This window comes from Platichthys flesus, chromosome 20 (assembly GCF_949316205.1).
Source record: "Platichthys flesus chromosome 20, fPlaFle2.1, whole genome shotgun sequence".
Lineage (NCBI taxonomy): Eukaryota > Metazoa > Chordata > Actinopteri > Pleuronectiformes > Pleuronectidae > Platichthys > Platichthys flesus.
In genome coordinates, this window is record NC_084964.1 from 10,624,617 (window position 1) to 10,652,247 (window position 27,631).

At 44.1% G+C, this 27,631-nt stretch overlaps 5 protein-coding genes across 10 annotated transcripts; 3 read left to right on the forward strand and 2 right to left on the reverse strand.

The window, feature by feature from the left end:
- Positions 1–14: 14 nt before the first annotated feature.
- Positions 15–1,880, reverse strand: h3f3d (H3 histone, family 3D). 3 transcript variants are annotated; one of them, XM_062378647.1, is made up of 4 exons: positions 1,751–1,870; positions 834–968; positions 581–734; positions 15–477 (listed from the first exon to the last, which is right to left on the reverse strand). In XM_062378647.1, the coding sequence occupies exons 2-4, from the start codon at positions 959–961 to the stop codon at positions 349–351; spliced, it is 411 nt and encodes a 136-aa protein (XP_062234631.1). In that variant the 5' UTR covers positions 962–968; positions 1,751–1,870; the 3' UTR covers positions 15–348. The 3 variants fall into 3 exon arrangements, with proteins under 3 accessions (XP_062234631.1, XP_062234630.1, XP_062234629.1); XM_062378646.1 differs by having other exon boundaries at positions 581–969; positions 1,754–1,880; XM_062378645.1 differs by having other exon boundaries at positions 581–968; positions 1,751–1,872.
- A 995-nt stretch (positions 1,881–2,875) lies between these two features.
- Positions 2,876–5,336, forward strand: c20h8orf33 (chromosome 20 C8orf33 homolog). The gene is made up of 5 exons (XM_062378924.1): positions 2,876–3,012; positions 3,426–3,868; positions 4,308–4,398; positions 4,489–4,635; positions 4,938–5,336. Exons 1-5 carry the CDS (start codon positions 2,985–2,987, stop codon positions 5,150–5,152), a joined length of 924 nt encoding a protein of 307 aa, XP_062234908.1. The 5' UTR covers positions 2,876–2,984; the 3' UTR covers positions 5,153–5,336.
- A 617-nt stretch (positions 5,337–5,953) lies between these two features.
- On the forward strand, positions 5,954–11,941 carry anks3 (ankyrin repeat and sterile alpha motif domain containing 3). Of its 2 annotated transcripts, none has more exons than XM_062413991.1 (16): positions 5,954–6,025; positions 6,414–6,624; positions 6,734–6,932; positions 8,189–8,310; positions 8,389–8,470; positions 8,606–8,723; positions 8,818–8,967; positions 9,084–9,209; positions 9,321–9,436; positions 9,530–9,691; positions 9,786–9,910; positions 10,000–10,141; positions 10,222–10,495; positions 11,030–11,101; positions 11,191–11,282; positions 11,369–11,941. In XM_062413991.1, the coding sequence occupies exons 2-15, from the start codon at positions 6,458–6,460 to the stop codon at positions 11,271–11,273; spliced, it is 1,938 nt and encodes a 645-aa protein (XP_062269975.1). In that variant the 5' UTR covers positions 5,954–6,025; positions 6,414–6,457; the 3' UTR covers positions 11,274–11,282; positions 11,369–11,941. The 2 variants fall into 2 exon arrangements, with proteins under 2 accessions (XP_062269975.1, XP_062269976.1); XM_062413992.1 differs by having other exon boundaries at positions 6,006–6,070.
- Positions 11,942–14,169: 2,228 nt separating this feature from the next.
- Positions 14,170–21,031, reverse strand: wdr24 (WD repeat domain 24). 2 transcript variants are annotated; one of them, XM_062413989.1, is made up of 11 exons: positions 20,899–21,031; positions 20,031–20,117; positions 19,266–19,750; positions 18,194–18,371; positions 17,429–18,101; positions 16,745–16,857; positions 16,518–16,645; positions 16,312–16,416; positions 15,849–16,186; positions 15,243–15,427; positions 14,170–14,880 (listed from the first exon to the last, which is right to left on the reverse strand). In XM_062413989.1, exons 3-11 carry the CDS (start codon positions 19,735–19,737, stop codon positions 14,712–14,714), a joined length of 2,361 nt encoding a protein of 786 aa, XP_062269973.1. In that variant the 5' UTR covers positions 19,738–19,750; positions 20,031–20,117; positions 20,899–21,031; the 3' UTR covers positions 14,170–14,711. The 2 variants fall into 2 exon arrangements, with proteins under 2 accessions (XP_062269973.1, XP_062269974.1); XM_062413990.1 differs by lacking the exon at positions 20,899–21,031 and adding an exon at positions 20,451–20,554.
- zgc:112496 (uncharacterized protein LOC541336 homolog) lies at positions 21,010–23,684 on the forward strand. Of its 2 annotated transcripts, none has more exons than XM_062413993.1 (6): positions 21,010–21,146; positions 21,231–21,385; positions 22,120–22,213; positions 22,363–22,522; positions 23,121–23,273; positions 23,415–23,684. In XM_062413993.1, the coding sequence occupies exons 2-6, from the start codon at positions 21,261–21,263 to the stop codon at positions 23,597–23,599; spliced, it is 717 nt and encodes a 238-aa protein (XP_062269977.1). In that variant the 5' UTR covers positions 21,010–21,146; positions 21,231–21,260; the 3' UTR covers positions 23,600–23,684. The 2 variants fall into 2 exon arrangements, with proteins under 2 accessions (XP_062269977.1, XP_062269978.1); XM_062413994.1 differs by having other exon boundaries at positions 23,349–23,558.
- Positions 23,685–27,631: the final 3,947 nt, after the last annotated feature.

The following is a 27,631-nucleotide window of genomic DNA, read 5'->3' on the forward strand; positions in this document are numbered from 1 at the left end:
ACTCTGGCCAATAATTTGAGGTAGCGGATAGTTTATTTACAGCACGAGAAACCCTATGACATGCACACACAGGGTTAAAGGTACAGATTCTAAAATAGACTTGCAAACCTGAGGAAGGCAGTGAAATATGGTTTCAGAATTTACAGATATGAAGCTCTATTCTACAGTTAACAGGACGAGTGAGAATAAAGTAGAGTTTAATGACAAATGAAGTACAAAAAAAAATGCCTGAAACTACAGACGACAAGTCAGGTGATACACATGCTGGTAAGAGATCAAGATTTACAAAACAAAACCCCAGACAGCCCCTCCCAACCCCCCTATTTTAAAAAGATAAAATCCACTCATTTATGCACGCTCCCCTCTAATTCGCCTGGCCAGCTGAATGTCCTTGGGCATGATGGTGACCCTCTTCGCGTGGATGGCGCACAGGTTGGTGTCCTCGAAGAGTCCCACCAAGTAGGCCTCGCTAGCTTCCTACAGGAGAACAAAAACAGGCAAATTACCAAGCTGTCACCTACACAATTAAGCTTTACATCCACAATCAGGCAGCAAAGGAAACATGTGAGCGGTATCCCACCTGCAGAGCTCCGATGGCTGCACTCTGGAAACGCAGGTCTGTCTTGAAATCCTGAGCGATTTCCCTGACGAGACGCTGGAAGGGCAGCTTCCTGATCAGCAGCTCGGTCGACTTCTGGTAACGACGGATCTCACGCAGGGCGACGGTTCCGGGCCTAGGAAGACAAAATGCTTGATTTAAAAAAAAAAAACACCAAAACCACAACAGGAACTTGCACAACACAAGAGAAACTTTTCCTTCTGACCAAACATACCTGTATCTGTGGGGCTTCTTCACTCCGCCGGTGGAGGGCGCGCTTTTCCTGGCAGCCTTGGTGGCCAGCTGCTTCCTCGGCGCCTTTCCTCCGGTGGATTTACGAGCGGTCTGCTTGGTACGAGCCATGCTTCACCTGCAGATCAGGGAAAAAAAAAAACACACAAACACCGGGTTGGCAAACAGTTCTCACTCAATACTCTCCGATGAAACCCTGGTAATGACTGGTTCGAGTCCCCGCCTCGGGGGGGGGGGTGAAGTACACCGCACACTAAGCTGTTCCACCGATGACTGTCAGGAGTCCCCGCCTCCCTCACAGAATATAAATACACGGTATTTATCTTGGATAGTACAACAAATGAGGATAAATCCAGCATCGTTAACATCAACAGCTCGATGTTAGCAGATGTGATGGTTCCCAGTGGGTCGGTGCTGTGCAGCGCGGTGGGAAAGCGCGGTTTTAATTAAAAACAGCTCCGAGGAGCCGCCACCATTAAGCTCCCAGACACACACACGTTTCCCCTCTGCCGTGGGCGAGCAAATTTAAAGATAGCAGAGACGGTTGCAAAATGGCGCCAGTTGGCCACCACAGAGGGTTGCGTTAATTGTACAGTCCCTCCGGTGCCAAAACACAATAAATACACAACCACATAAAAAGGGGTGACATGTAATGTGTGGTGTAGCTGTGCTGAAGTCGAGTTTCTTGGTGTTTAAAGTTAGCAAAGAGCGGCTCCGGTGCGGCTAACGTTAGCTCACTAGCTATGGCGCGCTCCGTTGTTGTCAATTGACTGGCGAGTAGCGACAAACCGTGTTTTAGCCAAAAACGACCAACCGACGATAAATTCAGTCATTTGACGAGTAATCATCAACAAACGAGGCAGACACACATGATTGAAACAGTAAGAAGCGACTTGTTACCTTTTGTGTTGATTCTCGGGTTTAAAGACAGATCCTCTCTTGTAGTAGCAGACTGTGTTGCCTGAGGCGGAGGACGGGGCTGCTATTTATAGTGTGAGAGGAGCGCCGCCTGAAGTCCCGCCCTGGAGCCTGCATGATTGGTCCGGACGATAACCCCTCTCGGGGTGCGATTGGTGGAAGAGGAAAAACTGGTCTGGGCGCCTCTGCATTTGAAGTAAAAAAAAAAAAAAGAAGAAGAAAATGGCTTTGTTTATATTGAGCTGCGAGAATGATTTATTCCAAAACATCATTCATAAAATACATTTGCTCTTTACACAGTCATCAGCTTTTAGTTCGGCGTTATTATGATATGATCTCTGAAATGACACATCCTTAAAATGATTGTAAGGTGACACTGTGGGAGAAAGTGACAAATCTCTCTCTCATTGCATAAAGGAAAAGGAAACATGTGGTTATGATGGACAGAGCAGAAGTTAGAGTTTATGTTAACACGGGGGGGGGGGGGGGGTATTCTAGTTGTCTGCACTTCTACTGCAACATCTCAATCACAATATGAATATATTTTTAATCTGATGAGGGAACACCGTTTTTTTTAACCAAAGGGAGGAAGCCATGTTTGTCTTGTTTTGTTAAAACCCATGGTAACCAGCCTGCGCTGTATAACCAAACCTCTGGACCTCCACAGGTGAATGTGTGAGGAACAACATACAACAAATCCATCACCACGTTCCCCAGACAGAACCTGGATGTTTCTGTTATTCAGCCATTAGACAAAGGAGCAAGGAAACAAAGTATCATCCTTTGTGTTGATTTTGAATGAGGAGGGCAGAGCGGGAAGCAGAGAACAGCCCCCAACCTCTTCCTGTTGCACTTGATGGATTTATTCTGCTTTCCTGCTCATTTAACTTAAAACCACGTTTCAATGTGTTTAAAGTGTTTTTTTCTAAATCTATTAATGAAAATATATATTATCAAGTTAATATGATAATGTTATTTAATTCAAACGGAGAATTTTCTGTCTGTCTGTCAATCTACCATCCAGGGGGAACGATCTTCAAGCGGAACTAGTGGCGTTGCAGGGATATTACCAGACGGACCCCTTCTTCAGAGCAACCGGAGGTAAGTCGCTCCAAACATTAAAGAAGACTGAGAACATATGAGTATTTAAAAAATGGGCTTTCTCCGCTGAACATGTCTTCATCCCCCGAGACGACGAGTTGAGTAGTTGAACAACATGGCCGAACAGAGGCTGCAGTTTATAGGTACTTCACCAGTTCATCACGTTTTCTTTCGCAAGTGTGAGATCCGTTACAGATGGTTTTCAGTGACAACATGTGGATTTACTTGGTTTAAGTGCGGAACTGATTTAGCTGAATAAACTCATAATTTGTATCTGTCACAATGTATTAAACATGTAGTTTAACTCGGAATTTCATTGAGGGAGAATCAATACACAAAACATTGAAGAAACCAAGAAAACACAAATAAGAAACAGTTAAATTTGCTAAATGGCAAAAGTAAAAGCAGAGCATTCCCTTAAATTAAATTTAAAGCATTTAAAGAGGTAGATAAATGTTTATTATTAAGAATATGAGGTAATTGTTGCAATTCAAAGTCAATACAGTACCTTGTAGAGTAATTTATCTCCTTCTTTGTGTGTGTGTTCATTCTACAGATATTGAACCGCAGTCAAGCGGCTCCGCTCCGACTGAGAGAACCCTCTGGACTTGCAGCGACCCACCCTTCAAGTTCAACTTCCTCCCCGACAACGCTCCAGCACTTCAGGAGAACCCCTCACCACACAGGGCAGAGCCAGCACCGAGCCAGGTATCCTTCACCGGAGGGGGCTCTGCCTTTGCCTTTGACTTTCAAATCCCTGCTGTTACAACCGTAGAAGACATGGAGACAGGAGAGACCCCAGGCGCAAGTTCTGCAGGAAGCCAGGGCGGCATCCAGGAGGAAAAGCCTTCCTCGCTGCAGGAGGTCAACTCTCAATCTGAGCTGCAAGCCAAAACAAAGAAGAAGAAGAAGAAATCTGGACCGAAAAAAGTCTTAGAAAGCACGGAGGCACAACAGAAGCCAGCTGAAGGGAGTCCAGGAGCTGAAGACACAGAGCTGGTCAGTGTGAACACTTCTTCAGAGCCTGGTTGATTTATCACTAAGCTGATTAAACAACGATCAATATGAGACTTTAACAGTCATTCACTACACAATAAACAATGCAGAAATAATTCTGTATTTGTTTGTTTCTTATGTTAAGAACACATCTTTTTTTTATTAATTCAAGTTTGTATTTCTTTGTTATTAATAATAAAGTTAACGTTTAAATTATAAAAAAATCAAAGCTTAGTTGCATTTTTGATAATGAGATGTTAGGAATCACTGTTTTTTAATTCTAAATACATATATAATAGCATATGTGTCGGTTTTGGGATCAGTCCCCCAAAACCCGTTGGCCCCTAAATATCAGTTGAACTCTAGTGTTTGTTCTCTAGAGTAGTCATGCTGGGTTCTGGTTGATGAGTTGATTCAATGTTTATGTGACTGTGTGTTACAGAGTGCAGAGGAGCAGCTGAACAGACAGCTGGACTGGTGCATCGAGCAGCTGGAGCTGGGAATGAGATCCCCAAAAGGAACACCGAAACAGAGTTAGCGTGATTTTAACCCTTTTACATTAAAACACAGCGTATTGAGCTGTGTTTGAAGTGTGACCCCTTGCATGTGTTCCGTCTCTGTAGAGGACGAGGCCTCTCGTGCCCTGAAGACTCTGCGTAGCTCCAAAGCTCCCCTGGCCAAGAAGAGGCAGGTGATGAGGGCCATGAATGGAGAGTACAGGAAAAAAATGGACGAGGAGAAGAACAAGCAGTTCAAACTCATTCAGAGCGGTGAGTGTGGATTGTAAATGTAGAATAATGTGAACAGTAACGACAATGGCTCGTCTGGCCTTTGTCCAGATTCATGCCAAAATTCAAAGGGTTCTTTCATGTCCCTTCCATCCACTGTTTCATGGATATTCTTTTTGTAGTTTGTACATAATCTCACTGAAAAACAAATGGAAAGGGCTTAAAACACAACCTCCCTTACAGAGGTAAAACATTTTACTCGTATGAAAAGGTCTGCTTTTGGACTGTGGAAGTGTTTGGTTGCTGTGCACTCAAAACACTCCATGTTTCTCTGTTCCCAACAGAAATTGCATCAGCTCAGGTCAAAGTGGTGGCAGATTCCCCGAAGAAGTCTGTGTTCCGCCAGAGGGCTAAAGACAAAACACAGACCCCCACCACAGAGCAGGGCCCGCAGCAAGCTGAAGCCCAGGAAACAGACCGGACAGCACAGACTCGGGAGGAGACGGCAGCTTTTGTCTTCATTCCCTCGAAGGAAGAGTTTCGCTTTGATTTTCTTTGATTTTCTTTTTAAACTCTAAAAACGAACTTTTCACAATGTGAGCATACTGTGACTGAACAGACACTTTGTGGAAGAAAAATACGGAGATAACCGAAGAAAACTGAATATTACAATCGCAATGTTATTTAAAACAAATACATTTACTCATTGCTGTTCTGGTCTAAATAAATAATTTTGTATTTTTGTTTGCATTGTTTTTATTTATCAGGAATGTCATGATGGCGTAACCAGGCTGTAATGACAGAAGCTTACAGCCATTCGCTAAACTCATAAATTCAGCTAGATTCCTTTTCTTGGATGTGGACTATATAAAAAGCTGCTTTGGTCCAACCTCAGCAGCAGTCTACTGAAATATCTATTGATAATGTGCATCACCTATTGATTCCTTATTTAGCAAATATCAGCCAATGCTTTCCTTGACAGAAAAATTATGTTTTGTAAATAGTGTCGCTCAATTTTTTTGGCCTGTGACTCTCAAATAAAGTTATGTGTACTTGAGACCTTTTCTTGGATGTTTTAGTGTGGACAGGAGCTGTGAGACGTCTAACTGTTACCTTCTTCTCTTAAATATTTTATATTTCTTAAAGGCACTGGGGGGAGAGACCCTCTATTATTGGGTAGAGATTTGTTTCTGGGGTTTGGAGCGAGTGTCCAAGACTGAAACTTTACCCCAAAATGCTAGGGCTGCAGTTTAGGATAAGATTACAGTAGATGCATGGACAGGCACTAACTTACACCGGTGCAGCTGATAAAAAGGTTCACCGGTGCCTTTCAAACAGGAAAAGGTGGGGCGTGGTTCGGCACGGACACAGTTGAGTGTGACACCCAACACAAAAAAGTTAGATCCGCTGAGAAAACAAACTCCTGCTGCCTGTAAGTGTTGAACCCATTGTGTTTACAGCCGCTGTTGTAATGCGAGTAAGTTTGTTGTTTACTCGTTGTGTTAATTAAAACTGGGGTAAAGTCTAAACTGGGCTTGACGTGTTATCGTTAAGCTAACGTGAAACTAGCTAAAAGAGCAAAGTTGGAGTTAGCTAGAGACGGATGAGATAGAAGTTACAGTTTAGCTTAGCTTAAAAGTATTTTTAAAGGAACCGCAAGTCTGAGGGAGGCTTTTATTTGTGTGTTTAATACAATCTGAAGTTGCACCAGGCGTGACTCCTGCTCCCTGCGGCTAAGGAAACACACATTGAGAGAGTGAATCCAGCGGTTGTGAACATGTCATGGCGACGCTGAGCCTCAGGACCCCCTCTGTTCTCAGGTGTGAGGAGGCACGAGAGAAGAAGAAGGAGAGTCTGAGGAAACATGTCTGAGCTGAGCGACGAGGCCAGTGAGTCCGAGCAGCTGGGGGTCAGCCTCTCCCTGTGGCTGGGAGAGTCCCTGGTGCGACCCGAGGAGCTGGACGTGCCCCTGGACCTCCACACCGCCTGCTCCATCGGCCAGTACGACGTGGTGGCAGAGGGCATCAAGAAGTGGGTGTCTCACTATCCTCCACACTCAAACACACAAACCCTCCTGGGATGTTCACCCGTTCTTATATATATTCACACATATGAATCAAAATGTGTCGTATGTTTGCAGACGTGAGGTGAATCTGGACGGCAAGAACATTGGAGGATGGACGCCGCTCATGTATGCAGCGTACATCGGACACGACAACATCGCGAATCTCCTGCTGGAGGCTGGAGTGAACGTCAACGCCACCACGGCCAAAGGTCTAACCCCACTGATGCTGGCAGCCAGCTGTGGCAATGAAAGCATCGCCTACTTCCTGCTTCAGGTACAACATGATCCCCGGATAGTAATCGCTTCATGCATACAGCAGGATGTGTCTTCTTCATGTATAAAGTGGAGAATGTACTGCAGAAGGCTTGGTCTGGGGACGTCTAAGGGTTCTTTACGGGGTTGTGAGGGTCCCTGGCAAAAAGAGGAATAATTTATTGTCACCATAAGTAACACAACTGTCAGGATGTATGAAGATTTGGGACCGGATTTTCATTCACTTCCTGTATTGTGGTCTAGTCAGTGTCGGTTACTGGGTCCTTGTAGTTTAGCAGTCACGGAAAGAAACAAATGTAAGACAAGGACAGCTGAGGACAAATTAACACAATAAAACAGAATTTGTATCAGTGTTAATTTTGGCAGCTATTTTTGATTTAGTCTTAGTCTTAGTCTTTTGACGAAAATGCATATTAGTTTTAGTCACATTTAGTCATTTTTATCCTTCTTAGTTTTAGTCTAGTTTTAGTCGACGAAAACAAATTACATTTTAGTCTAGTTTTAGTCATATTTAATAGCCACATTAAACTCCTTTTCTATAAAAACATATAGCTGCAGCCTAATAGCTTAAAAATATATATTTAATTTTAAATGTGAAAACAAAAAGGGAGAGCAGGTCAGACTGGAGCCGGACAAAGAAACTGAACATCGGTACAAACCAACTGCAGCTTCTGCTCTGATCAAGAAGCTGAGGGGCTGATCTCCGAGCAGCTGAGACCAGAGAAACTCTGGTTTTCACTGTTTCCATAGTTAAGAAGCAGTCGGTCACTGAGAGGCTGCTCCACGAGAACGCGCTCTGCTTTCACTGTGTCTCTCTGAGCGGGGGCGGGGGGCGGAGCTACGGACCGGAGCGCTATCTGAAGCGCACACACACACAGACACAGACACACACAGACACAGTCACTCGCCCGCTCCTGATACTTCATGACGGCCTGATACGATGATGTTTAAAAAATTATTGTGACTTAGTCAACCACCAACATTTTCGTCTCGTCAACGAAAATTAAAAAAGATTTCGTCATAGTTTTTATTTTCAAAGATTCGTTTTAGTTACGTCTTCGTCTCGTCTTCGTCATGGAAAAAAGGTCGTTTACGAATATATTTCGTCATCGTCAACGAAATTAACACTGATTTGTATCAGTGTTAATTTCAAATCTGCAAGTTGATTTTGACAGTATAAAATGAATGAAATACAAACTCTGTGTATCTAATTTAATGTGCTAACACTTAGACTTTGTTTTTTCTTACCTGAAAAAGCACGGTGCTCAGTTGGAGCTGAGGGACTCTCTGGGCTGGACGGCTCTGTTACACTGCACGAGCACCGGCCACCAGCAGATGGTCAAGTTCCTGCTGGACAACAATGCTGACGCCAATGTCAAGTGAGCCTCCTCGTTCATACCAACACTCGATCCAGACAAAGACACGTTCTTGTTAATGTTGTTTTCTTTCAATAACAGGGAGCCAGGGTCTGGTTTCACTCCCCTGATGGAGGCTGCTGCTTCTGGACATGAAATCATACTCCAGTACCTGCTTGATCACGTGAGTGGGTCCCCGTTTAGAGAACATGCTCTGGACTTGCCTGCTCGTTGAGAATGAGTGATGCCCTAATTGTCCTGCTGATGATACAGAGGTAATGGCTTAAGATCCTGACATGTGGTTTCTATTCATTTACAGAAAGTGAAAGTAGATGACCGCAACGCTAAGGGAGAGACTGCCCGTGCCCTAGCAATGATGTACGGCTACACCAAGATCGTCAGCCTCATTGACTCACGTTCTCCCAGAAGCAAACCAGGTACCTTTCTCCACCGCCTAACGTCTCACTGTTAATTTTTACTAAGTGAGTTGTAATAATCTTTTCTCTGTCATTATCCGATCCAACCCGACAGGACACTTTGAAGACCTGAGCTCCTCTGAAGACTCAGACAGTGCACCCCCGAGGATAAGGCCCAGTCGAAACCGAGCCAAAGGCATTAGCATCCACGACGGGCCCCAGGCCATCGCCAAGTTTCGAGTAGGAGGCCCCAGCAAACAATGTGGTAACGTCACGTATTATTACCCAGTCTGCCAGCCGGTAGCCATGTTAAGAGTGTGGTGGTTCCGTGAATTACAGCGGCGGATTGACAGTTTGTTAATGTGCGTCTCCTCCTCACAGAGCCCCCTGCTGTGCCGCCAGGCTACGTGACCTTCCGTGACATTGGTGAACAGACTGAGGGCCTCTGCTACCGGGACGTTACCTCGCCTATCAATGAGCTGGACGGCCAGAGCAACAGCAGCAGAGGTGAGAAGCATAGCTACAAGGGTCTCGTGGCCTCTGAAAAACAACACAGAAATAAGCGATTTTCCGACATGAACTCTGGAAGTGTAAATACTTTTCTCTGTTGTTGTGCAGATGATAGTCCATTCTTTGACAATGACATGCCCACCATGAGGAGCAGCAGTAGCAGCAGCGAAGGCCTGCCTCATGTGACCGGCCTCAAGTGGGAAGGCTCTGTGGAAAGCAACGAGGTGCACACAGAAATCCCACTGTTATGGAGACAAACGCCAGATTTGTTTGTGTATTGATACGCTGTGACAGACAGATGTGCCTTTGTCCACCAGGATTCCGACCAGTGCAAAAAGAGCAGCTCGCGTCGGGTTAATAAGGGTTACCACTCAAAAGGCAAGAGACATGGAATCAGCGAGGCAGCCCACTCCAGTGCTGCAGGGAACTGTGGGATCCGCCCGCATGTTGTTCCTCCACCTTCCTACTCCGGCCCAAAGGCATGTGTGGGTTTGATTGATTCATAATGAGACCGGAATAGGTGGTTCATGTCAAGTTTAATCAGGACGGTCTCTTCTTCTCTTGTTAATGCAGGATCTGGCTGAATTTTTGGAGCAAATCGGCTTCTCAAAGTATCTCCCGTTACTTGTGGAGCAAGACATTGATCTGCGGATATTTCTCACCCTGACTGAAAATGATCTCAAAGAAATAGGAATCACGTAAGAGACCTCAGGCTTTCATATATATACTCCTGCACATGCAGTATCTGTATATATGGCAGGGAGTAATATCCATTCCTTTCGTCCAGATTGTTTGGACCCAAGCGTAAGATGACCTCGGGTATTGCAAGGTGGCACAGCAGCGCTCGACCCCCCAGTGATGCTCTGGAACAGGCTTACGCCGACCAACTTGAGGCTGAGATGCAAGAGATGGCAATTCAACTACACAAGGTAACTACAGAGTAGAAGCGATGTAACCGCCAGACAAACACTTTGATCCACATCTGACCGACTCACTCTCCCTGCTGTAGCACTGCGAGGAGGCGGAGAGTCTGCAGAGCCAGGTGTCTCAGGAGAAGGAGCTGCGCACTGTGATGGAGGGATGCCTGATGGAGGACAAGATGGCCTGGAGGAGGGTTCATACTGAGCTGGTGGAGAACCACCGGCTGACTCAGGACATGAGCGCCACACTAGCGAAGGCTAGGACCTGCTGTGCTGAACTGCTCTCTTGCTTTACCACTGATGGCAATGGCAGCGCTTATACTGGTGTGGAAGATAAAGCAAAGGATGATGTCAGGGTTAAAGGTGAGTAATTACCCCCCCAAGCAAGTGTGGTTGGAGGGTTACGCAATAACTATGGGACAGATTACCATAAAACCTGGTGGAAGGTATGGCTCAGGAAAGAACCCATGAAATTTTAGTGCAGATCCAGGGATTTAGTTTCATATTCTCTGCAACGTTTCCCACAGAATTCATTCAAAGTATGGCGGTAACAAGGGGGGGGGGCAGCAGATGCACAAATGTCACAAAAGATTCTTAATGTTAAGATGCTGTAAATAACGGTGCATACATCTGCACAATGCAACAACAGAAAAAACACCAAGCTACTTTTGAGAAGTATAACAACTTTTTTTGGTTCATTATGAAAAGGTGGCAGGACAAATTTGAATATGGCGAGCCGCCACAGGCCAGATCCTTAATGGAAAATTCTTCTTTGGTGAGATAGGGCATTAGTCTTGGTGGAGGGATGCTCTATCAGAGCTCCCTTCTAGTTGGGTGCGAGTGACTGAATAACACATTTGATTCTCTCTGATTTGTGATTTCTTTTTTTCCTGGTAGCCGCGGACGGCCTGACATGCTCCAGTGTTGTTGAGCTAATCAAGAAGCTGGATTCCTATGAAGATCAGCTGGGTAAGAGGCTGTAATGCTCAGTGATTTGAATGTGTTATGTGTTATTGGGGGGGTTGTTAATGCTGCTGCTGCTTCCTTCATCATAACAGAAGGGACCCTGAAAACCGTGCAGCAGAGCCTGAGGCGACTGAGTGCCCCTGAAAAAGTGTCCGACAGCTGGGAGCGGCCTTAACATGTCCAGGTGAGTCTGGACTGGATGGACACGACATTGAGGGAAGAATTCGACAGCTGCTTAAAGACGACAAAGTAACTCGCTGTTCTCTTCAGGGATTTCTGACATTATTCGACGGAGGGTGATCGCACCACCACCCTGTACAGGCGCACTGCAATGGGAGAAGGCCAAAGATGAGGACAGCCCCCCCGACCCCCCCACCCCCATGGGCTTGACACAGCAGACCTGCCGCCGTCTGTTTAAGGCTGATAGACCCGAGCACACCAGACGTGGACAAGGCCACGGTTAACTGCAGCTGCTGCAGGCTAATGACAAGCAGGCAGGACGGGTACCTGACCCCCCCCCCCCCACACGCTTGTGCTGGTGAATACTGGACTCCGCTAGTTGCGTTGTGAAAATGCACGGAGGAGGAGGAGGAGGAGGAACTGATCAAGGATCAGTGGCTGAAATACTGTGAAACACTTCTCTCTCCTGAATATGAAATGTGGTTTGAATATGCCACCAGGGGAAGAGGTACATTTCTTAAAAGTAGAGAAGTCAGTTCAGTTCGAATAAGTTCTGCAGTGAAACTTCGTGATTGGAATGAAATCTTCTCATTTGTATGCCGTTTGAATATAATGTCCTGCTGAATGCATTTCAAGGAGCTGGAAATAAAGACGTTAAAGTTACAGCAATTTAGACACTTTTCAATCCATCTGTGGTCTAGGCTTAGGGTTAGGTATCGTAGAATTTGAATGAATCCAATTCGGGTCCTTAATGATTCTCGATTCCAATTCATTAAAGGATGGGGTCAAAACATTTTACGTGATGCTTTAACAGAAAAAGTTTTTAAAAACCTTTACACAAGTCAGTTGTGAAGGTGACTTGTGTAAAGGTTTTTAAAAACTTTTTCTGATTCAATCTTTTCCGGCAAGCAACAGTCGATTCATTTCCACTTTACAGAGAGCAGTGTGTGGGTGTTAATGAGAGAGAAGGAGGAACGTCTGTGTGTGGTGCTTGCAACTGTACCAAATTAGGTTAAGAAAATGTTTACTTAATTTTCACTTACCTGATTGCAACAAGGTCCTGGCTGTTGACTGAGCAGGACGACTGGGTTTGTGAGGGAGAGGGAGACTAGCGTGGTCATGTTAGTTGCACGAAGTAAGTTGGCACTGTGCAGACCCCTTGTCTTTTGAACACTTCCTGGGTCCATGATGACGCTCATGGGCGGCTCTTCCCAGACTTTTGTGGTCGCCTGTATGTTATCTCCAAATAGTTCTGCTTTGGGCAGAATGGTCCAGTCAAGAGAGAGCACCAGGACCAGTGTAGCTTGGGAGATGCGGTGATGCTTTTAGGAATCGATGAGCAGAATCAGAACTTACATTTCTTAATGATTCCATTTGAATTGGAAATCTGGAAGCGCTTTTCGATGCCCACCCTACTGTAGACAGGAGTCAAATAAACCCAGAGCTGAGACTTATCTGTGCAAAATACAAGTTTGAATTCTTTTTCAAAGCACAAATAATAAAGCAGTTTCAGATTTCACTCAGTGATGCTGTCAAGTAGTTCATCTTGTGGATTCATTGTGTCTTCTATAGCAAGACCCTGTTTTACCCTGAACTCCTTCAAAGTCTTTTCAATGCTGGATATCCGTGGATGTATTTAAATCAAATAAAACCCAGTTTCCTTACAGTAAAGATGGATTCTGTCATTTTCCAGGTTTGTTTTAAATGTACACATTCATGTACGTTACATAGAAATGACAAAAAGAGACATTTTTAAATTCAATGTTTTCACGGACTCGCAAGACAAGTTTGTGAAAACTGGAAGTTGGAGAACAGTTGCAGAATTTTTTTATTTACAGTGCTCACTGAGCTCTGCATTATACAGCGGCAGATTTGTGGAATATAAGAGTCTGTGAATGTTTTAAATGTTTGCTTCTTTGACCACCACTGAATAGATCTTCATATCTTTGACTGAGCCTCGAGGTCAGGAATCCCCCCCGCTGGTGGTTGGGATGTCCTCTTAGGGACTACATCTGGAACTCAGCTACTCTGCCCAGGGCCTTGGCTGCAAATTGATGCGATGACAGTTTATGTTCAGTAACAACCATGGCACGATGTGGCTGTTGGCTGCAGCAGCTGATCTAGACACAACAGTATCCAGCTCGTGGGTTTTTAAAATCAGCACAAACTCCAACCAGCGCAGACGTCGTAATAGACAATATCCTTTTACTTAAAGTGAAATATTGATGTATGATTACCAGGTAATATGGATTACTGCACTGTTATGTTAAGCTGCCACAGGGGTGAGAAGTGGTGTTCACTAACTACACTTACTCCGTAGCTTTAAAATGACCCATGTGTCCCGACTCTCACTCTAGTAGTCATGTTCTCCTGCTGATGGCAAACAGGAGGGAGAGACCGGCACTTGTGAAGCTGAGCAGCATCTGTTGAGACAGAGCTGATAAAATATTTGACATCTTTCAGTGTGGATTTACTCATCTCCTGAAAGTCCGCCAGTGAAACTGACAACTAGTGAGGAAAATCCTCCAACCAGTCGCCATCAGGCCGTGCAGGGCCTGATGGGACGAGACTCTCAGTCAAATTTCACCCGAGCCGAAGCTGTTCTTTTGAGCTTTATGTGAACAGAAGTCGTCTCTGTTGGCTTTTACTTTTTTCTGTTGTGTTTCTCACAAGCAGCGACACATAAAAACCTTGACAAGCCAATGAAGGTTACTCTGACCAGCACACATTGTGTCTGGCTGGTGGATTAGAGGCTGCCAGTTTGGATTTCTGGGCCCATGAGCTTAAGGTGTAGGGGAGGAAAAACCCCATTCAAACCACCATACATGTGAATGTAGTGAAGGGTTTCTTTGGAGAATGCAGTGGACAAAACACTGGGACAACTGAACGGGTCTAGTCTGTGGTTATTGCTTTAATTCACTTCTTGAATAATGAGCAATCTTTCATAAATTAATTTCTACAGTTTTTAAAAAATAGTTTTTTTAGTCATTATGTACAAACATTGACAATCCACGTCGGATGAGACAAACAATTCTCCCTGTACAGCCTTCAATGTTTTACTGAGAGGTTTAAAATGTATGGAAAATGCAGCAAATGTGAATTCAAGTAATATGTTGTTGAATTCTTTGTATTTGAATCGTAACATATGTTCACGAACAAAAAATAATAATAAAAGGTTCAAAAATTGATTCAAGTGTAAAAGTGAATCCATTCATGATTGTGTTTCTTGTGAGTAGCTGTCCGGAAGAGAACATGGAACAAACAACAGAAAACGAATCCTCCTTCCGACTCCGCAGCCTGAGGACTCTGATCCTCACAGAGGGATGAAGACGTCTCATGTTACTCTGGTGAGTTGATGATGATACAAGTCTGTGTGTGGAGAGATTCCCACTTCCACAGAGAAATACCTGCATGAGCAGTGGCTGTGATGGGCTCAGGTGTACTCACACAGGTGACCGCAGCCGGCGGGGCAGTGAGTGCTGCTTTTCAGCCAGTTCATTATGTGCTCCAGATGTCCGCCGTGGCTGCAGCCCTGACACCACACAAACAGTCCCTTTACCACGTGGTGGCACACTGCACACACACTGGCACACTGGTGGCACCTGGAGGAGATACACAGGGCGCTTGTCAGAGTTTGTTTTCATGTCAGAGTTAAAAAAGCATTCAGTGTATTTAATAACACGTGAGAAGCGAGAGACGTCAAGAACACACAGCTAGAATTTCTCCTTTGCAATTGTATGGCTCCGCCAACCAATCAAATAACAGTTTACATCCATGTCTGTCCAACAGTTTGTGCGATTGATAGTTGTGTAGTTATTTTACCAATCCTTATGTTAACAGGGTCATTTAACATGAAAGAGGCCGACCTCCTTATGCTATTACACAAAGGTATCACACCAAGCTGGCCAGTCACACACACACAAAAGTTACTCTCTAATATGAAATGGTGGTGAAGTGTTCATACCTGTCACAGATCCAGCCCTTGTTGCTCATTGGCCGCTTGCAGTTGCTGCAGTTGATGTGTAGTGTTGTGGACGCCTGGTTCAGGCAGGTGATGGCGCTGCACGTGCTCAGCTTGATGACCTCGTTGGAGACGTTCCACAACTCAAATCTCTGCAGCAGGTCTATGTAGGACATGTACCAGTGCTCCTGAAACGGAAGCACATCTCGTTCAGTGTTTCTTATTCTATCTAGCTTATTTTTGTCAAATTAAATTTAAAATGTCATTATTCAAATGTTTTGGTTATAGACAAAATATTTAAAACATATAGTCACATTGAAGTATCTCAGAATATTCTTGTTTTTAAATTTATCAACATGAATGATACCCCATAAATCAGAGTAAATATATAAGACCTGACAGTTGATGTTTGTTCTGAAAAAAATTGTAACATCTTTCAAATATTTAATATCACCCTGAAGTCAACCAGCAAGTCTTTCTTTTTACCAAAGTAAAGTGATTTAACTTGATTTTTGCTTCAACAATGCAGAAACCGAAGTTCTCGCCCGAGACAGATTGAAACGCCACATTTTACAAAACTGAGGAAGAACCCATTTTTCCTTCACTGACCTGGGTTAGGTCATCAATCTCTTTACGTATCCGGTCCCCCATGACGATGAGCACGGATACGGCCATCTGCACGTCGCCCTGCTCAGCGTAGTAGCTCAGCATCTCCCGCACTATGGGGCAGAAGAAGCTGGCCGGTAGACTTGGGCTGAACAGGGGCTGGGAGATGGAGATGAGGGAGAAGGACTCGATGGGCGTCAGGCAGGTGACCTCGGCCTCGTTGCCACTGACGTGCGGGGAGTCCGACTTGTCCTGTTGAAGGTGCTCGGGAGCGGCGGGGTTATCCATGATCTCGTGGCGCAGCGGGAAGGCCTCCTGGGGCAGCGTGTACTCAAGCTCTTCTGTTGTTAATAAGGGAGCAGAGATAATATTAGATAAAAGAGTGCTGAGCGCAGAGAGACTTAGAAACAGCAGGTTCTGATGTGGGTAAGCCTTTAGCTTCCTCTGTGATGAGACTGGGACTGACCTGTTGGGTTGTCATGTTCCATAGAATAGAGGTCGTCATCATCTAACTCAGCATCACCGAACATGTACTCAGCCTGGCCCTCACTGCCCTCCGTCTCCTCATTTTCTGAAATTGAATGTTTATAAGCGATGAATATTGTAGAAACACAAGGGCCGAGCTTGTCAATGTTTCATTCGGCTTCTAAGATGTTTAATAACTATTCTTACCTTCATTATTATTGCTGATGTGCAGGTTTCCAGGCTCCAGGTGGCTGTTGTCCTGCCTGCTCTCACCTTTACTGCGCTCTAGTCTGCTCTCTGGGCCCATCCCGGCGCCAATCTCCTTCAAATTGAAGCTGAAAACATAACGTGGACCAAACTTAGGCTGTAAATGAGTTGCAATACTTATTTGTTATTCATATTTTGTAATGATACACAATAAAAAGCTAATTTACCTGTTCATTAAAGGCAAGGTACCGAGTTTACTCAGGTTGAGATTTTGACCGGACGCTGTGAGGTTTGCAGGGTCGGAGAACATGATTCTCAGCATGGTCCAAGTTGTGGAAACCTGTGAGTAATGAACAAATATAATAAATAAAATATGGCTGCGGGACACTTCCAGCATCGCAATACAGCTACAGATCGATGGATTGTAGTAATTAACAAATAAAATATACTTTTCTTGTGTCTTGCATGTAAGTGATGAAGAAAATAATAAAGATTATGTGAAATGTTTATAAAACATGATTGAGAAAATTGGATGAAATACTCCAGGCGCTCTGTTTACTGTCAAACCCATTAAAAGGAAGAGTTTGCATTCCTGTATTATTGCTGAATTGTGGGTAGGATTTAGTCGATGGGTTTATTGAATCATATCATATAAGTAACCCCAACAATGATTCACTGCTTCTCAAATCTAAATGTATTCTGGTTGTAGTTTGCTATGATTGTTACTGAAGAGCTTTGTATCTTTGGGTTTGGGGCTGTTGGTATGCCAATTTGGGCTACAGCATAGACAATTGTATGTTGCAGCCCTAGTACTTCAAGAAGTCATGGTACTGTATTGCAGTCACAGGTCATAATCTGTGAAATTTCTATTAAAATTGACAATTTGTTCACACGTCGCACTGAGGTCCCACCTGAGGTCTCTTGAGCTCCTGGGCTACCTTGGCATTGTGATCACACAGCTCAGCAAACGGCTTCCCACAGAGGAGGTAGAGTTGTGCGGTCTTGACAAACCAGTCCATGCGGATACTGGCCAAGTCTGTCTCGAAGACGCTGAGAGCACTGGACACGTGGGCAAACTGTTCCGTCGGGTCGGGCTTCTTGAAGAAAAAGATGGGGTAGCGGCGGTCTCCTCCGGGGTAAGGCTTTCTGCTGGGGTCACTGCTGATCAGACTCTCCTTGGCTGCAAAAGCCAAGTCACCCAACAGTCCAAAGCACAGGCCCTCGGGGTTGGCCTTGTCCACTGGACGAGTGGCGTCCTTGAACATGTGCTGGTAGAGTGTGCTGTCCTTTGAGCCAGAGAGCAGAAAATGAGGGTCGTGCTGGTGGCGCCACACGATCCCTGTGGTCACGTCTTTGTGTTCCTCGAAGGTGGCAAAGGGAATGAAAGGTCTGCGAATGTCCCACACGTAGATGTTGTGGTCCACCATCATGGAACAGGTGGCCAGATGGTACTTCCTCTCAGGCCGCCACTTGACTCGTGCGACGGAGGCGATGGTCTGGACACAGTAGATCTCCTTGGCCCGGTTAGTAGTCATGTCCCAAACCTTCACCATCTTGTCTCTGCCCCCTGTGGCCAGCCATCCCCTAAAATAGAAATCATGCTTGAATAAAAACTCCTCAAACACCAAAACAGCGCATCAAGCACAGCTCTCATTTATCATGGTCATCCGTCTGACCTGTCGTCAGGGTGCCAGTCGCAGCAGAACACAGGGCCGGTGTGGGCAGTGAACATCCGCTCGTAGCGGTCAGGTCGTCTGATGTCCCACAGCTGGACGTTGCCGTTTTCGAAGGATGCAGCAAAGGTGAAATAATCCTTCATGCTGAACTGGACGTCCCTAACACTTTCTGACTGACCTGGAGGAGAGCACATAAAAAGGGTTATAAAAAAATCCACAGGGATATTAGCGGATGATTAAGTGTTATTACTGATTCGGAGAACTACACATTTAATGAGTCGGAGTGTAGCGAGAGGACATTAATGGATCAGTAAGAATTTACCTCATAAATTCGGTGTCAATAGTTTAAATCTTAAAGTACGTATATTTTCACTTATATTAATTAAGTCGCTCTTTTCTTGGAAGAGATTTACACAGTTCATATGTTGCACATCTGTGAGGAGAAATGTGCTATGACACTCCTGGAAATTAACATTCCACTAAACCAAAGGTATGGAAGGATGGGATTTATGGATGTATGGGGCGGCAGTGGCTGAAGGGTAGAGCGGTCGTCCTCCAAATAGGAGGTCGGCAGTTCGATCCCCTTGGGCAAGGTCCTGAACCCTGAATTGCCTCTCATAGAAAAAAGGTACTGCTAATAGATGTACTGTATGAATGTGTGAAATTGAAAACTGTGCTGTTAAGCGCTTTGAGTGGTCATCAAGACTAGAAAAAGCACTATATAAATACAAACTTTATACGATATATATATATATATATATCGTATAAAGTTTGTATTTATAGTCTTGATGACCATTTTCTATATATATATTTTCTATATATATATATAGAAATTATATTCTTCATTGCTAACACTGGAAATTTCTGAAATATTTAATTAAACTTAACCAAGTTCAATATGATCATACACTCAAAAGACATTAAGATGATTTTCTTTATATCACTGCTGCTCTGTTCTTCTTCATGCAAAGAAAAGTGAAGTTATACTAGCAGTAAAGAAATAATTACAATCCAATGCTGCATCGGATTAGATTATTAGCATAAGATTCCTTGACCTGCTTTATATCACTACCTGAGAACGTGCTGACAGATTCCTTCTTGCGCAGGTCGAAGCACTTCATGAAGCCGTCCTGCGAGCCACTCAGCAGCATGTACACCTCTGTGGGGTGGAAGCACACCTTGTTGACGGTGCGCTTGTGCTCGGTAAACAGCTGGTCCTGCTTGTTACGAGACGGTTTCCCCAGGTTCCAGGTGACCACCGCCCCGTTGGTGGCGGCTGTGGCCAGCAGGTTCTCCTCCATCTGGTGCCACATCACATCGGCGCAGCTGAAGTTGAGCGAGGGTTTTCGACCGACACGGAGATTCAGCTTCTCCACAAACTGCTCCTCCTCAAGCGCGTAGATCTTGAAGATGTTGCGGCCGGCCACCACCACCTGGGACGCGTCGCGGCACACGCTGATGGCGTTGGCCGGCGCGTCCAAGTGGCAGAACATTGTTCGGCCGGTGATGGCATTGCTGCTGAGGGCTGTGGTAACACGTGACATCTTCTCCACGTTTCTGGTGTAGACAGAATAAAAATAAAATTGATTGCCAGAGCCATCAGGGGAAACAACACCGTCAATTGTTACTTGCTGTGGTTACGTCTGCACAAGTGCCAGCTGAAAAAGACATGTGAAAATCCTGATATCTACCAGAAGGTGGCACTATAGCTAAATAAAACATTAACTTCATACAGTCCTTACAGATGCAGGAGGGATGGCACTGTATCCAACAGAGATAATGAACAGTTTCATGCAAACTTAAACACGTCAGACAATGAAAGCTCTACAGTACTTACTTGATGAAGAACCCCCGGCCTCCTCAGTATCTGCAGCAGCACAGAGTCTTTCTCATGTGCTCCCATGAGAGACAGCTTGCTTTTTAGCTGGAGAGAGACAAATGTAATGGACAAAGTGAAACTATCTGCATTTATTGTTAGGGTCGATATTTCATATGTGAAGAATACATCTTTACAATTTTCACTATTGAATTGCACAGTAATAAACATTTAGAAATTATTATTAAACAGTGATTAGTATGAGGTTATGCTTCAACTTTCCCACATTTAAATATTAGAAATCAGCATTTGATTTTTCTTTGTAAATATAAACCTTCATCATAATACATCCATCAACGACTGTAAAAATGTTGGTGGCCTGTTACCAAACGCTCCCTTCTCTCTCCAGCATTGAAAAGCTGATTAAAAGTGGGTTTTCACCTCCGATAGCTGGTGATGGACTAATCCCTGCCGAACTTCACGTGAGTAAACAATGACAGTTGAGAGGAAAACAAGCCAACCCATGTGACTTCACACAGTGGTGGGCGCTTCAGCCCTAACACCACGTGCACCACTGCCTTCGTGCTTCGATGGCGTTTCGTTAAAGTCAAATCTCCGGTTAAACTCCACCAGCTCAACGTCCCTCAGCGGTGTTCACCTGCTACACACACACACACTTTACTGGAGCTGCACCATAAACATCCCTGGAATGTGATGCTAATGCTAACTAGCATAGCTTCACAAGCAACCCTTCCTCCCACAGGCGAAACGCGCATGACGCTAAGTTTCCACGCGTGTCAGAAGATTCGCGATCTGTCGTGAAAGCGGTGTTTTGATAGAAAACGCTTCCAAGTGAAGAAAAAACAACAAGGTGTGACAGGGGACGAACCTTGAGAAACTGTTGCTCGCAGCCCGAGGTACCGGAAGTAGTAGCTTTGCAGCGTGATATCGCGATATTTCAGAAACCTCGTGGCTCCGGGACCATGATGCTCTGGGTGTGTGGAAACAGCGGAAGCATCAAGACACTACAGTTCATTCAGGATGTGTTCACTCACATGTGCTGTTTTATAGTGTGTGTCCTTCCCACGTGGCTGAAAGCTGGATTTAAAGGATTAAACCACACAGGGGCAGTTTAAGGTGTTAAATGTTCGACTCCATTCATTTAAATCGGCTTTTCCTGAGTGGCAGGTCCTTCACACAGTGTTTTTCATTTGTTCACAGGTTATTGGTGTGTGAGCTCTCTCCTCCACTATGACTGATCTGTTTGCCTGTGATGAGCCAGCTGCATGGAGGAGTGTGCACGACCAGTACTGGGATGTAGTGGAGGCCAAGTCCAAGAGCAAGAAACCTGGAAAACTGCTGATCCTGGAGAAGTGGTGATCCCCCCCGTCCTCCTCCATCTTAGAGTTACAGTTACAACACCACACTTAGTGATCAACTTTATTTATCCAGCACTTTTCTCTACAAGGTTACAAAGTGCTTAACAGATAGAAAAATGGGGGTTAAAACTTTGTAGTGCTTTAGTTATTTATCTTTAAATCTGTATTTATATTTGGCTTCAATAATCTCTCTCGGTTACTTGTATCTTTCAATCGTCTTACACTCAAAATACTTGTATTGTCAATATCTCCATTAGCACAAATCAAATTAAAGTCAAGATCACTCAAGCCGCAGCAGAATTCACCCGCTCTGAGATATCAATTCCATTAATGGGCCAAATTATTTTTTGATCAAGATCTATGTATTATTCCTCAGGAATATTGTGAAAATGTTAAACAAAATACCCCATCTTGCAGTGGTAAAAAAATATAATTGCTGGATCCAGCCCCCTGATCCGGACCTGAACCAAGTGTTTCCCTGAATATTATATATTGACTTCCTCTTATCTACTTGTATGATTGCACTCACTGTTTCAGGCGGCAGAATACATTCAGGACTGTTTTAGTCCCTTCCCTCATGTACAAGGATCTAAACATCAAGTTTGCACAGAACAGACTATCTGTTGTCTTTCTTGTATAGGACTTCTAAGATATGAATTGAGTTCTGTTAGCCTTGCTATGGATATGGGATTAAAGCTAACTGATTCTAACCTCTATGTTTCCCTGGTAAGGTACCAAGAGGAGCTGCCCATGCTCATTTCAGGTCGATCTGACAAACATGTCACTCTGTCAGAGCTGGTGAAGCTGATGGAGTGGAAGCTCACAGTAAGTCGAGTCTAGACACTAAATCATAACATTCCCAGGAAACAGAAAATACGCCCACACAGGAGATTTTCTCTTTTGTGTGGGTGTGCACCGATAGTCTTAACAGCACTCAGCCATGTCCTTGAGTGGCTCCGTCTTCTCTTCTGCAGAGAGGGAAGTTCAGGCCGAGGCTGCAGCAGCTGGTGGCGTCCAACAGTGAGGATACCGTGGAGAAATGTTCCAGACAGGCCTTCAGCCTCCTGCCTGACATGCAGGCAGCGATCGCAGAGCTCAGCTCCCTCAAAGGAGTCGGGCCAGCCACTGCTTCAGGTTAGCACAGCGTCTATTTTCTGTCTCTGATTGTCTCGCTGTGCAAAACCTGGATCCAGCAAATTGAAGTAACTCTAAGAATTCACTCAAACAAAAAGGTTTCTGTGATCAATAAAGACGTTTTCAGACATGAAGTCGAGAACATGTCTGAAACAGTTGGGTCTAGGTAGAGGATGTGGAAGGCAGGACATGAGTTCTGACATTAAATCACAGCACATCGACACTGGTGTCAGCCTTTATCACCAAAAGCTCGTAAAACTCACTGTCTTTCCAATTGACCCAATTCTTTATCTGCATCTTATATGGTTCCTCTTCTTCATCCAGACATATTTGTCTTCTTTTTGTTTTTTCTGTTAACACGCCCACTCTCATGCTGTGACTTATCCCGAACATTTTCCGGCTCTATTCTCACGTAGGCTCAACCAGGGCACTGGCAGGATCATTAAAGGAAAATGTCCGGTGCACTTTTGAAAGCAGCTGGAGTTTATGAGTGTTCATACTGGTGGCCCTGGTAACTGGGACTCACTGTTTGGACAAGCAAAGCTAAGTTCAGCTTCATTCAGCATAGCTTGTTGCTGACCTGTGAATTTTGTCCCAGCTGTGTTGGCGGCAGGAGCTCCGGAACAGACTGCATTCATGTCTGATGAAGCCATGGAGAGTGTGCCGGGACTGAAGCCCATCCAGTACACAGCCAAGCATTACGCGCTGTACCTGGGCAAGATGGTGGAGAGAACAAAAAAACTAAACAAAGGTGAGGTCATGACCGGAAGATTAAATACACAAAACAAGATACTCCTACTACTGGTCACTTTCTTTTCACCGCCAGGTTGTGTATAAATAAACTTGCCTTGATGCACTGCACTGACGCCATCGGCCCTCCTCTTCTCCTCAGTGGATCCCCAGCGGGACTGGACGCCCCACAGGCTGGAGCTGTGTTTGTGGGCGATGAGCGTCGCCACTCAGCTGCAGCTCCCGCTAGTCAAGGAGGTCGATGTGAAGGGAGGTGGTGCGGCGGCGGCAAAGGGCTCGGACTCCGACACTGACCACAGACCAAAGAAGAAGCTCAAAACAAAATGAAACTCCCAAATGTTTAGATTTTAGTATTAAACTTAGATGTTTGTCAGTTTTTGTATTTTTCCAATGTAATAAAGACTTAAATTTGGTTTACCATGCATTTTTGTAGGGGTTATGGTGATAATCAAGGTTTGCGACAAACGAATGCTTTCATTTCATAATTCTCTGATTTAACTAACTGAATCTTAACATATAGCATCATATGATCTATAAAAGTTTATCAAACAGTGAAAAATATCTTTATTTTCATTCAACCAATGGTCCACCCAGTGATATCAAGAAATAAAACCACCAGGAAATATCTACATTTAAGGAAATACCTATTTTAGGGTATTTATTAAAAAAAATTGAAAATAGTTGCTGATCTGTTTTCTCTTACTTTACTTACTGATCATTGATGATGACGATGATGATGATGTCGTTGTGCTGAAACACACGAAAAGCAGTGGGATGTTTCCACAGTATTGTTCTTTATTTATATTGTTTCTAAATTAAAGCAAAGTACAATGAACAGTACAAAATAAAACAAAATATATTCATATATATACAATATAAAATGGTTCCGTTCAGAACATTTAAAAAGTACAATAGATTGTGAAATAATTAATGAGGACTTTGATATAAATTATCCATATGTAAATTTAGTTTTCCTTTAGTTTCCTCATGACCGAGAGAAAAATAGGCTCTTCTGCTTTTTTTCTTTTGTAAACGCTGTGTCGGTTCGACCTCCTGTCGGGTCGTGGGAGGTCGAACCTCTGAAGCTTGGCACCATGTTGTCAATACAAGTAAGCAGCTCATGAAAAACTACCACAGCAGCACAGATATGACTTTTTTCTTCTTTTTTTTTTTTTTTAAATTCTAAAGCGTCAGAGGGAAACGGCTCGCACTTAAAGAAACCACCTGTGATATCTCCGTGACCTCGAGTGGCTCAGGCAGTATTTGTGAACATAGAGAGAATCTCTGAGCGATGTTATGAACCGTTGGAGGAGGTTTGCAGCTGCTCTTATCAAAGTCAAACTCTTATTTCTGTTTCCAGCTGCGGCAGACAGCAATCCACAGATAATCCACACGACAACCAGAACACGCTTTCTTCATCTAAACATGTACGTTTGGATCGATTGTTCACTTCATCACAATCCTCAGGTTTTGGGTTTCTTAGATGCATGTTGGGATTTTGTGCAGAAGACAATTTCTATTTGCAGATCTACACAAATGACAAATCTGACATTGTGACGATATCCAGTATCAATAGCTGGTATAATTTGGGAACTCAAGACAATTGCCTGTACATTTAAAGGACCTTACCTTCCCTATAGACCAACACTGCAGGTTTCACTTAAACCACGAGTGAGAATCTATTTACTGGTCAGCACCTCATGACTCCTGTTGTAAAATCCCTCTCTGGAGCTCCAGATGTGCATCGTTACTGCGACAGTTACCCAAATCCAAGTGGCACTAAACAATAAGAAACGGCCGGCTTGTTGGCAAGCAGCAGTTGAGAGCAGCTCCTGGATATAAAGTTGTTTTTGCAGCCCAGCGTCCTTTTCTCATGGATCCTGTGTGTGATTATGAAGAATAAATTACAGCAAAGCAGCCTTTCTACCGGGCGATCAGACTTGAGCTTGTATATATATATATACAGTATATATATATATATATATATATAACAAGGCATTGGGCATAACAGCACAATAGATTGCTATAGGAAGGTACAAAAGCGTCACAGAATAGGTAATGGCAGTAGAAAATATGGCACACGACAACATGTCAGTCGACTACAATATAATAAGTGCAACAGAAAAAAAAAAGACCACTCATGATAAAAACGCAGGAGCAGGAAATAAGATGCGGCAGAAATGTCAAGTACGCTGCAAGTTGGAATGGCACGAGCACAGATATGAACAATATTATTATTATACGGGCACAGTCCCACCAACAGGGATCCGTGTATCAGTGAATTTTGCTCCGAGTTGGCACTAAACCTTTAAACATCATCTCCTACAACAGTCGGGTCTATAGTGGAGCCTATGGAGGGGAGCGTGTCAACCCAAAGTGATGGATCACCTGCCTTCCCTAAACACTGTAGAAAACATTTGACTCATTTCAATTAAACATCATGCAACCTGTCAGATCCCCTTGTTAAAGGAAGATATCCCGTTAATGGCGTTTCCTCGCCCAAAGCCATGCATCATCGTGACACCGATGGGAGATGAGCGCGACAGGATGGGGAAGCACGTTGAGGTTTTTAATGTGAAGGGTGCGGGAGCCTCTGTCCCTCACAAAAAAAACAAAACCTTCACGTGTTGTTCGAGCGAGGGGATGAGAGTCAGGCCTCTGTCTCTCTGTCATGGACTGCATGATTGAGAGAAGGAGAGGCTTTCCTCGGAGAGGACGTGAGTTTGTCTGAAGGTGAGTTGCTGCCATGGCTGAGTCGGGCTCAGGAAATATACAAAAGCACGCACATTCAAACCTGATAAACACAACAGGTGCTGGACAGAAGTGACAGAACCCGAAGACGAGAACTTACCACACACGCCAGTTGATGCTCCCACAAACTTTTTATTTTACTTTTAAGTTAACTTTTTGGGCACAGGCCTTTCTTCCGACTGTGTATAAATATGCATATGTAGAATGGACAAGAACCACATACCAAAGATCGCCCCAAGATGGACGGGTCTGACAAGGAGAGAAGAAGTTGATGCCTTATGCCCCATTAAGGGAAGGTGAGGACTAATAATGTTAAGGTAATAACGTTTCAGGCCCTTAGTTTGTGCCCGAAACGTTGCCTACCTAGGAGGTACAATAAAAAGCTTGTGGGAGCATCTACTGGTGTGTGGACATTTCTTCGGGCTCAGGGCCATGGAGATCTGGCTTGCAGGAAAATGACAAACTTCTGTCTCATCTTCTCTTGTCTGCTTTTTTGTCTAAAATAAAACACTGAAAACACTTTGCACAAGGAGAACTCCTACAAGAATTGCTGTTTTCAGGTTCAGGGGCGACAAGAACTCACCAGCCTTCCACAGTATTCCTGCGAGTTCTTCCAGGATGTGTAATATTCACAGTTGATGTGTTCTACAAAAGCAAAGCCATTTACTAGCCCTTTTTTTAATAACCCTACTGGGTTCCTATGCATCTTAAGTGAAAGAGGCACATTAACCTCCACTTTATCTTCATTATAGGCTATGGGGTATGTATGCATTATTCATCAATGTATCTTTGCCATCCCAAGCAATAATATTTCCTAGTACACACACAGGTTTCCATCAAGGTTACATTACTGCCTCGTATTGGCTGATCTTCTCTGTTTTTAATGTATCTGAAAATGGCTTCTTCTCTGGCTATTTCCTCCTGATTCCCCCATTAAGCAAGAACTTTTCTGTTGCTACTGACACTTACACATGGAAGCAAATACTGAGGACTGTATTTATGACCAACTATCAAAATTGGCAGATGCATAATTTATTTTAACCCCCCCAGGCAGCCAGTGGACATTCAAATGAGTTATCGATTGAAAGACAGAAATATGGAATGTAGCATGAGTGAGTGTAATTGCTCTCCTCGCCTCTTTTTTTTTTTGCTAAAGCTGGGATCAAACTGAAGTTGATGTATGACAGGAGCCTCGTCTATAATTTGTTAGAAGCAAAGGAATGAACTGCAGCGAGGCGTCCGCACGGTGCGGGGGGGGGGGAGAATGAAGCTGCATCAACCACAAACAAGAATCGATAACGAGTCCAGCTACATAAAACTACTGCTGTCGAACATTCACGATGATGAAATGATTTTCTACCAGCAGGTTTCTAACCCTTCCCTCTACTTTTTGCCCTCTCTAGTTAGTTCTTTCTATGGCTTAGTTTGTAAAGCACCAGCGATTTATAAAATCAACTGAGCTGAGTCATTGGTGGTCACCTAACAAACCAGGGGATTTTTGCCTCATAGACTTTTTTTTTTTTTTCAGAGGATACAGGAGTTATCAGAAGAACAACAATCATAGCATTAATTTTGCACCATTTGAAGTTTTTCTCTTTTCCCCTTGAA

Excerpts from the sequence above, each read along its gene's own strand:
- h3f3d (XM_062378646.1), bottom strand. The coding sequence starts at position 961 with ATGGCTCGTACCAAGCAGACCGCTCGTAAATCCACCGGAGGAAAGGCG. Across the intron at positions 478-580 it reads CAGCCATCGGAGCTCTGCAG|GAAGCTAGCGAGGCCTACTT; the intron begins GTGGGATACCGC and ends GTTCTCCTGTAG.
- c20h8orf33 (XM_062378924.1), top strand. The coding sequence starts at position 2,985 with ATGGCCGAACAGAGGCTGCAGTTTATAG. Across the intron at positions 4,399-4,488 it reads AAAAGGAACACCGAAACAGA|AGGACGAGGCCTCTCGTGCC; the intron begins GTTAGCGTGATT and ends CCGTCTCTGTAG. Across the intron at positions 4,636-4,937 it reads GTTCAAACTCATTCAGAGCG|AAATTGCATCAGCTCAGGTC; the intron begins GTGAGTGTGGAT and ends TGTTCCCAACAG.
- anks3 (XM_062413991.1), top strand. The coding sequence starts at position 6,458 with ATGTCTGAGCTGAGCGACGAGGCCAGTGAGTCCGAGCAGCTGGGGGTC. Across the intron at positions 6,625-6,733 it reads GTGGCAGAGGGCATCAAGAA|ACGTGAGGTGAATCTGGACG; the intron begins GTGGGTGTCTCA and ends GTATGTTTGCAG. Across the intron at positions 11,102-11,190 it reads TTCCTATGAAGATCAGCTGG|AAGGGACCCTGAAAACCGTG; the intron begins GTAAGAGGCTGT and ends TCATCATAACAG.
- wdr24 (XM_062413989.1), bottom strand. The coding sequence starts at position 19,737 with ATGTCACGTGTTACCACAGCCCTCAGCAGCAATGCCATCACCGGCCGA. Across the intron at positions 15,428-15,848 it reads AGATTGATGACCTAACCCAG|GAGCACTGGTACATGTCCTA; the intron begins GTCAGTGAAGGA and ends CTTCCGTTTCAG. Across the intron at positions 14,881-15,242 it reads AAGGGCTGGATCTGTGACAG|GTGCCACCAGTGTGCCAGTG; the intron begins GTATGAACACTT and ends TATCTCCTCCAG.
- zgc:112496 (XM_062413993.1), top strand. The coding sequence starts at position 21,261 with ATGACTGATCTGTTTGCCTGTGATGAGCCAGCTGCATGGAGGAGTGTG. Across the intron at positions 21,386-22,119 it reads CTGCTGATCCTGGAGAAGTG|GTACCAAGAGGAGCTGCCCA; the intron begins GTGATCCCCCCC and ends TTCCCTGGTAAG. Across the intron at positions 22,214-22,362 it reads TGATGGAGTGGAAGCTCACA|AGAGGGAAGTTCAGGCCGAG; the intron begins GTAAGTCGAGTC and ends TCTCTTCTGCAG.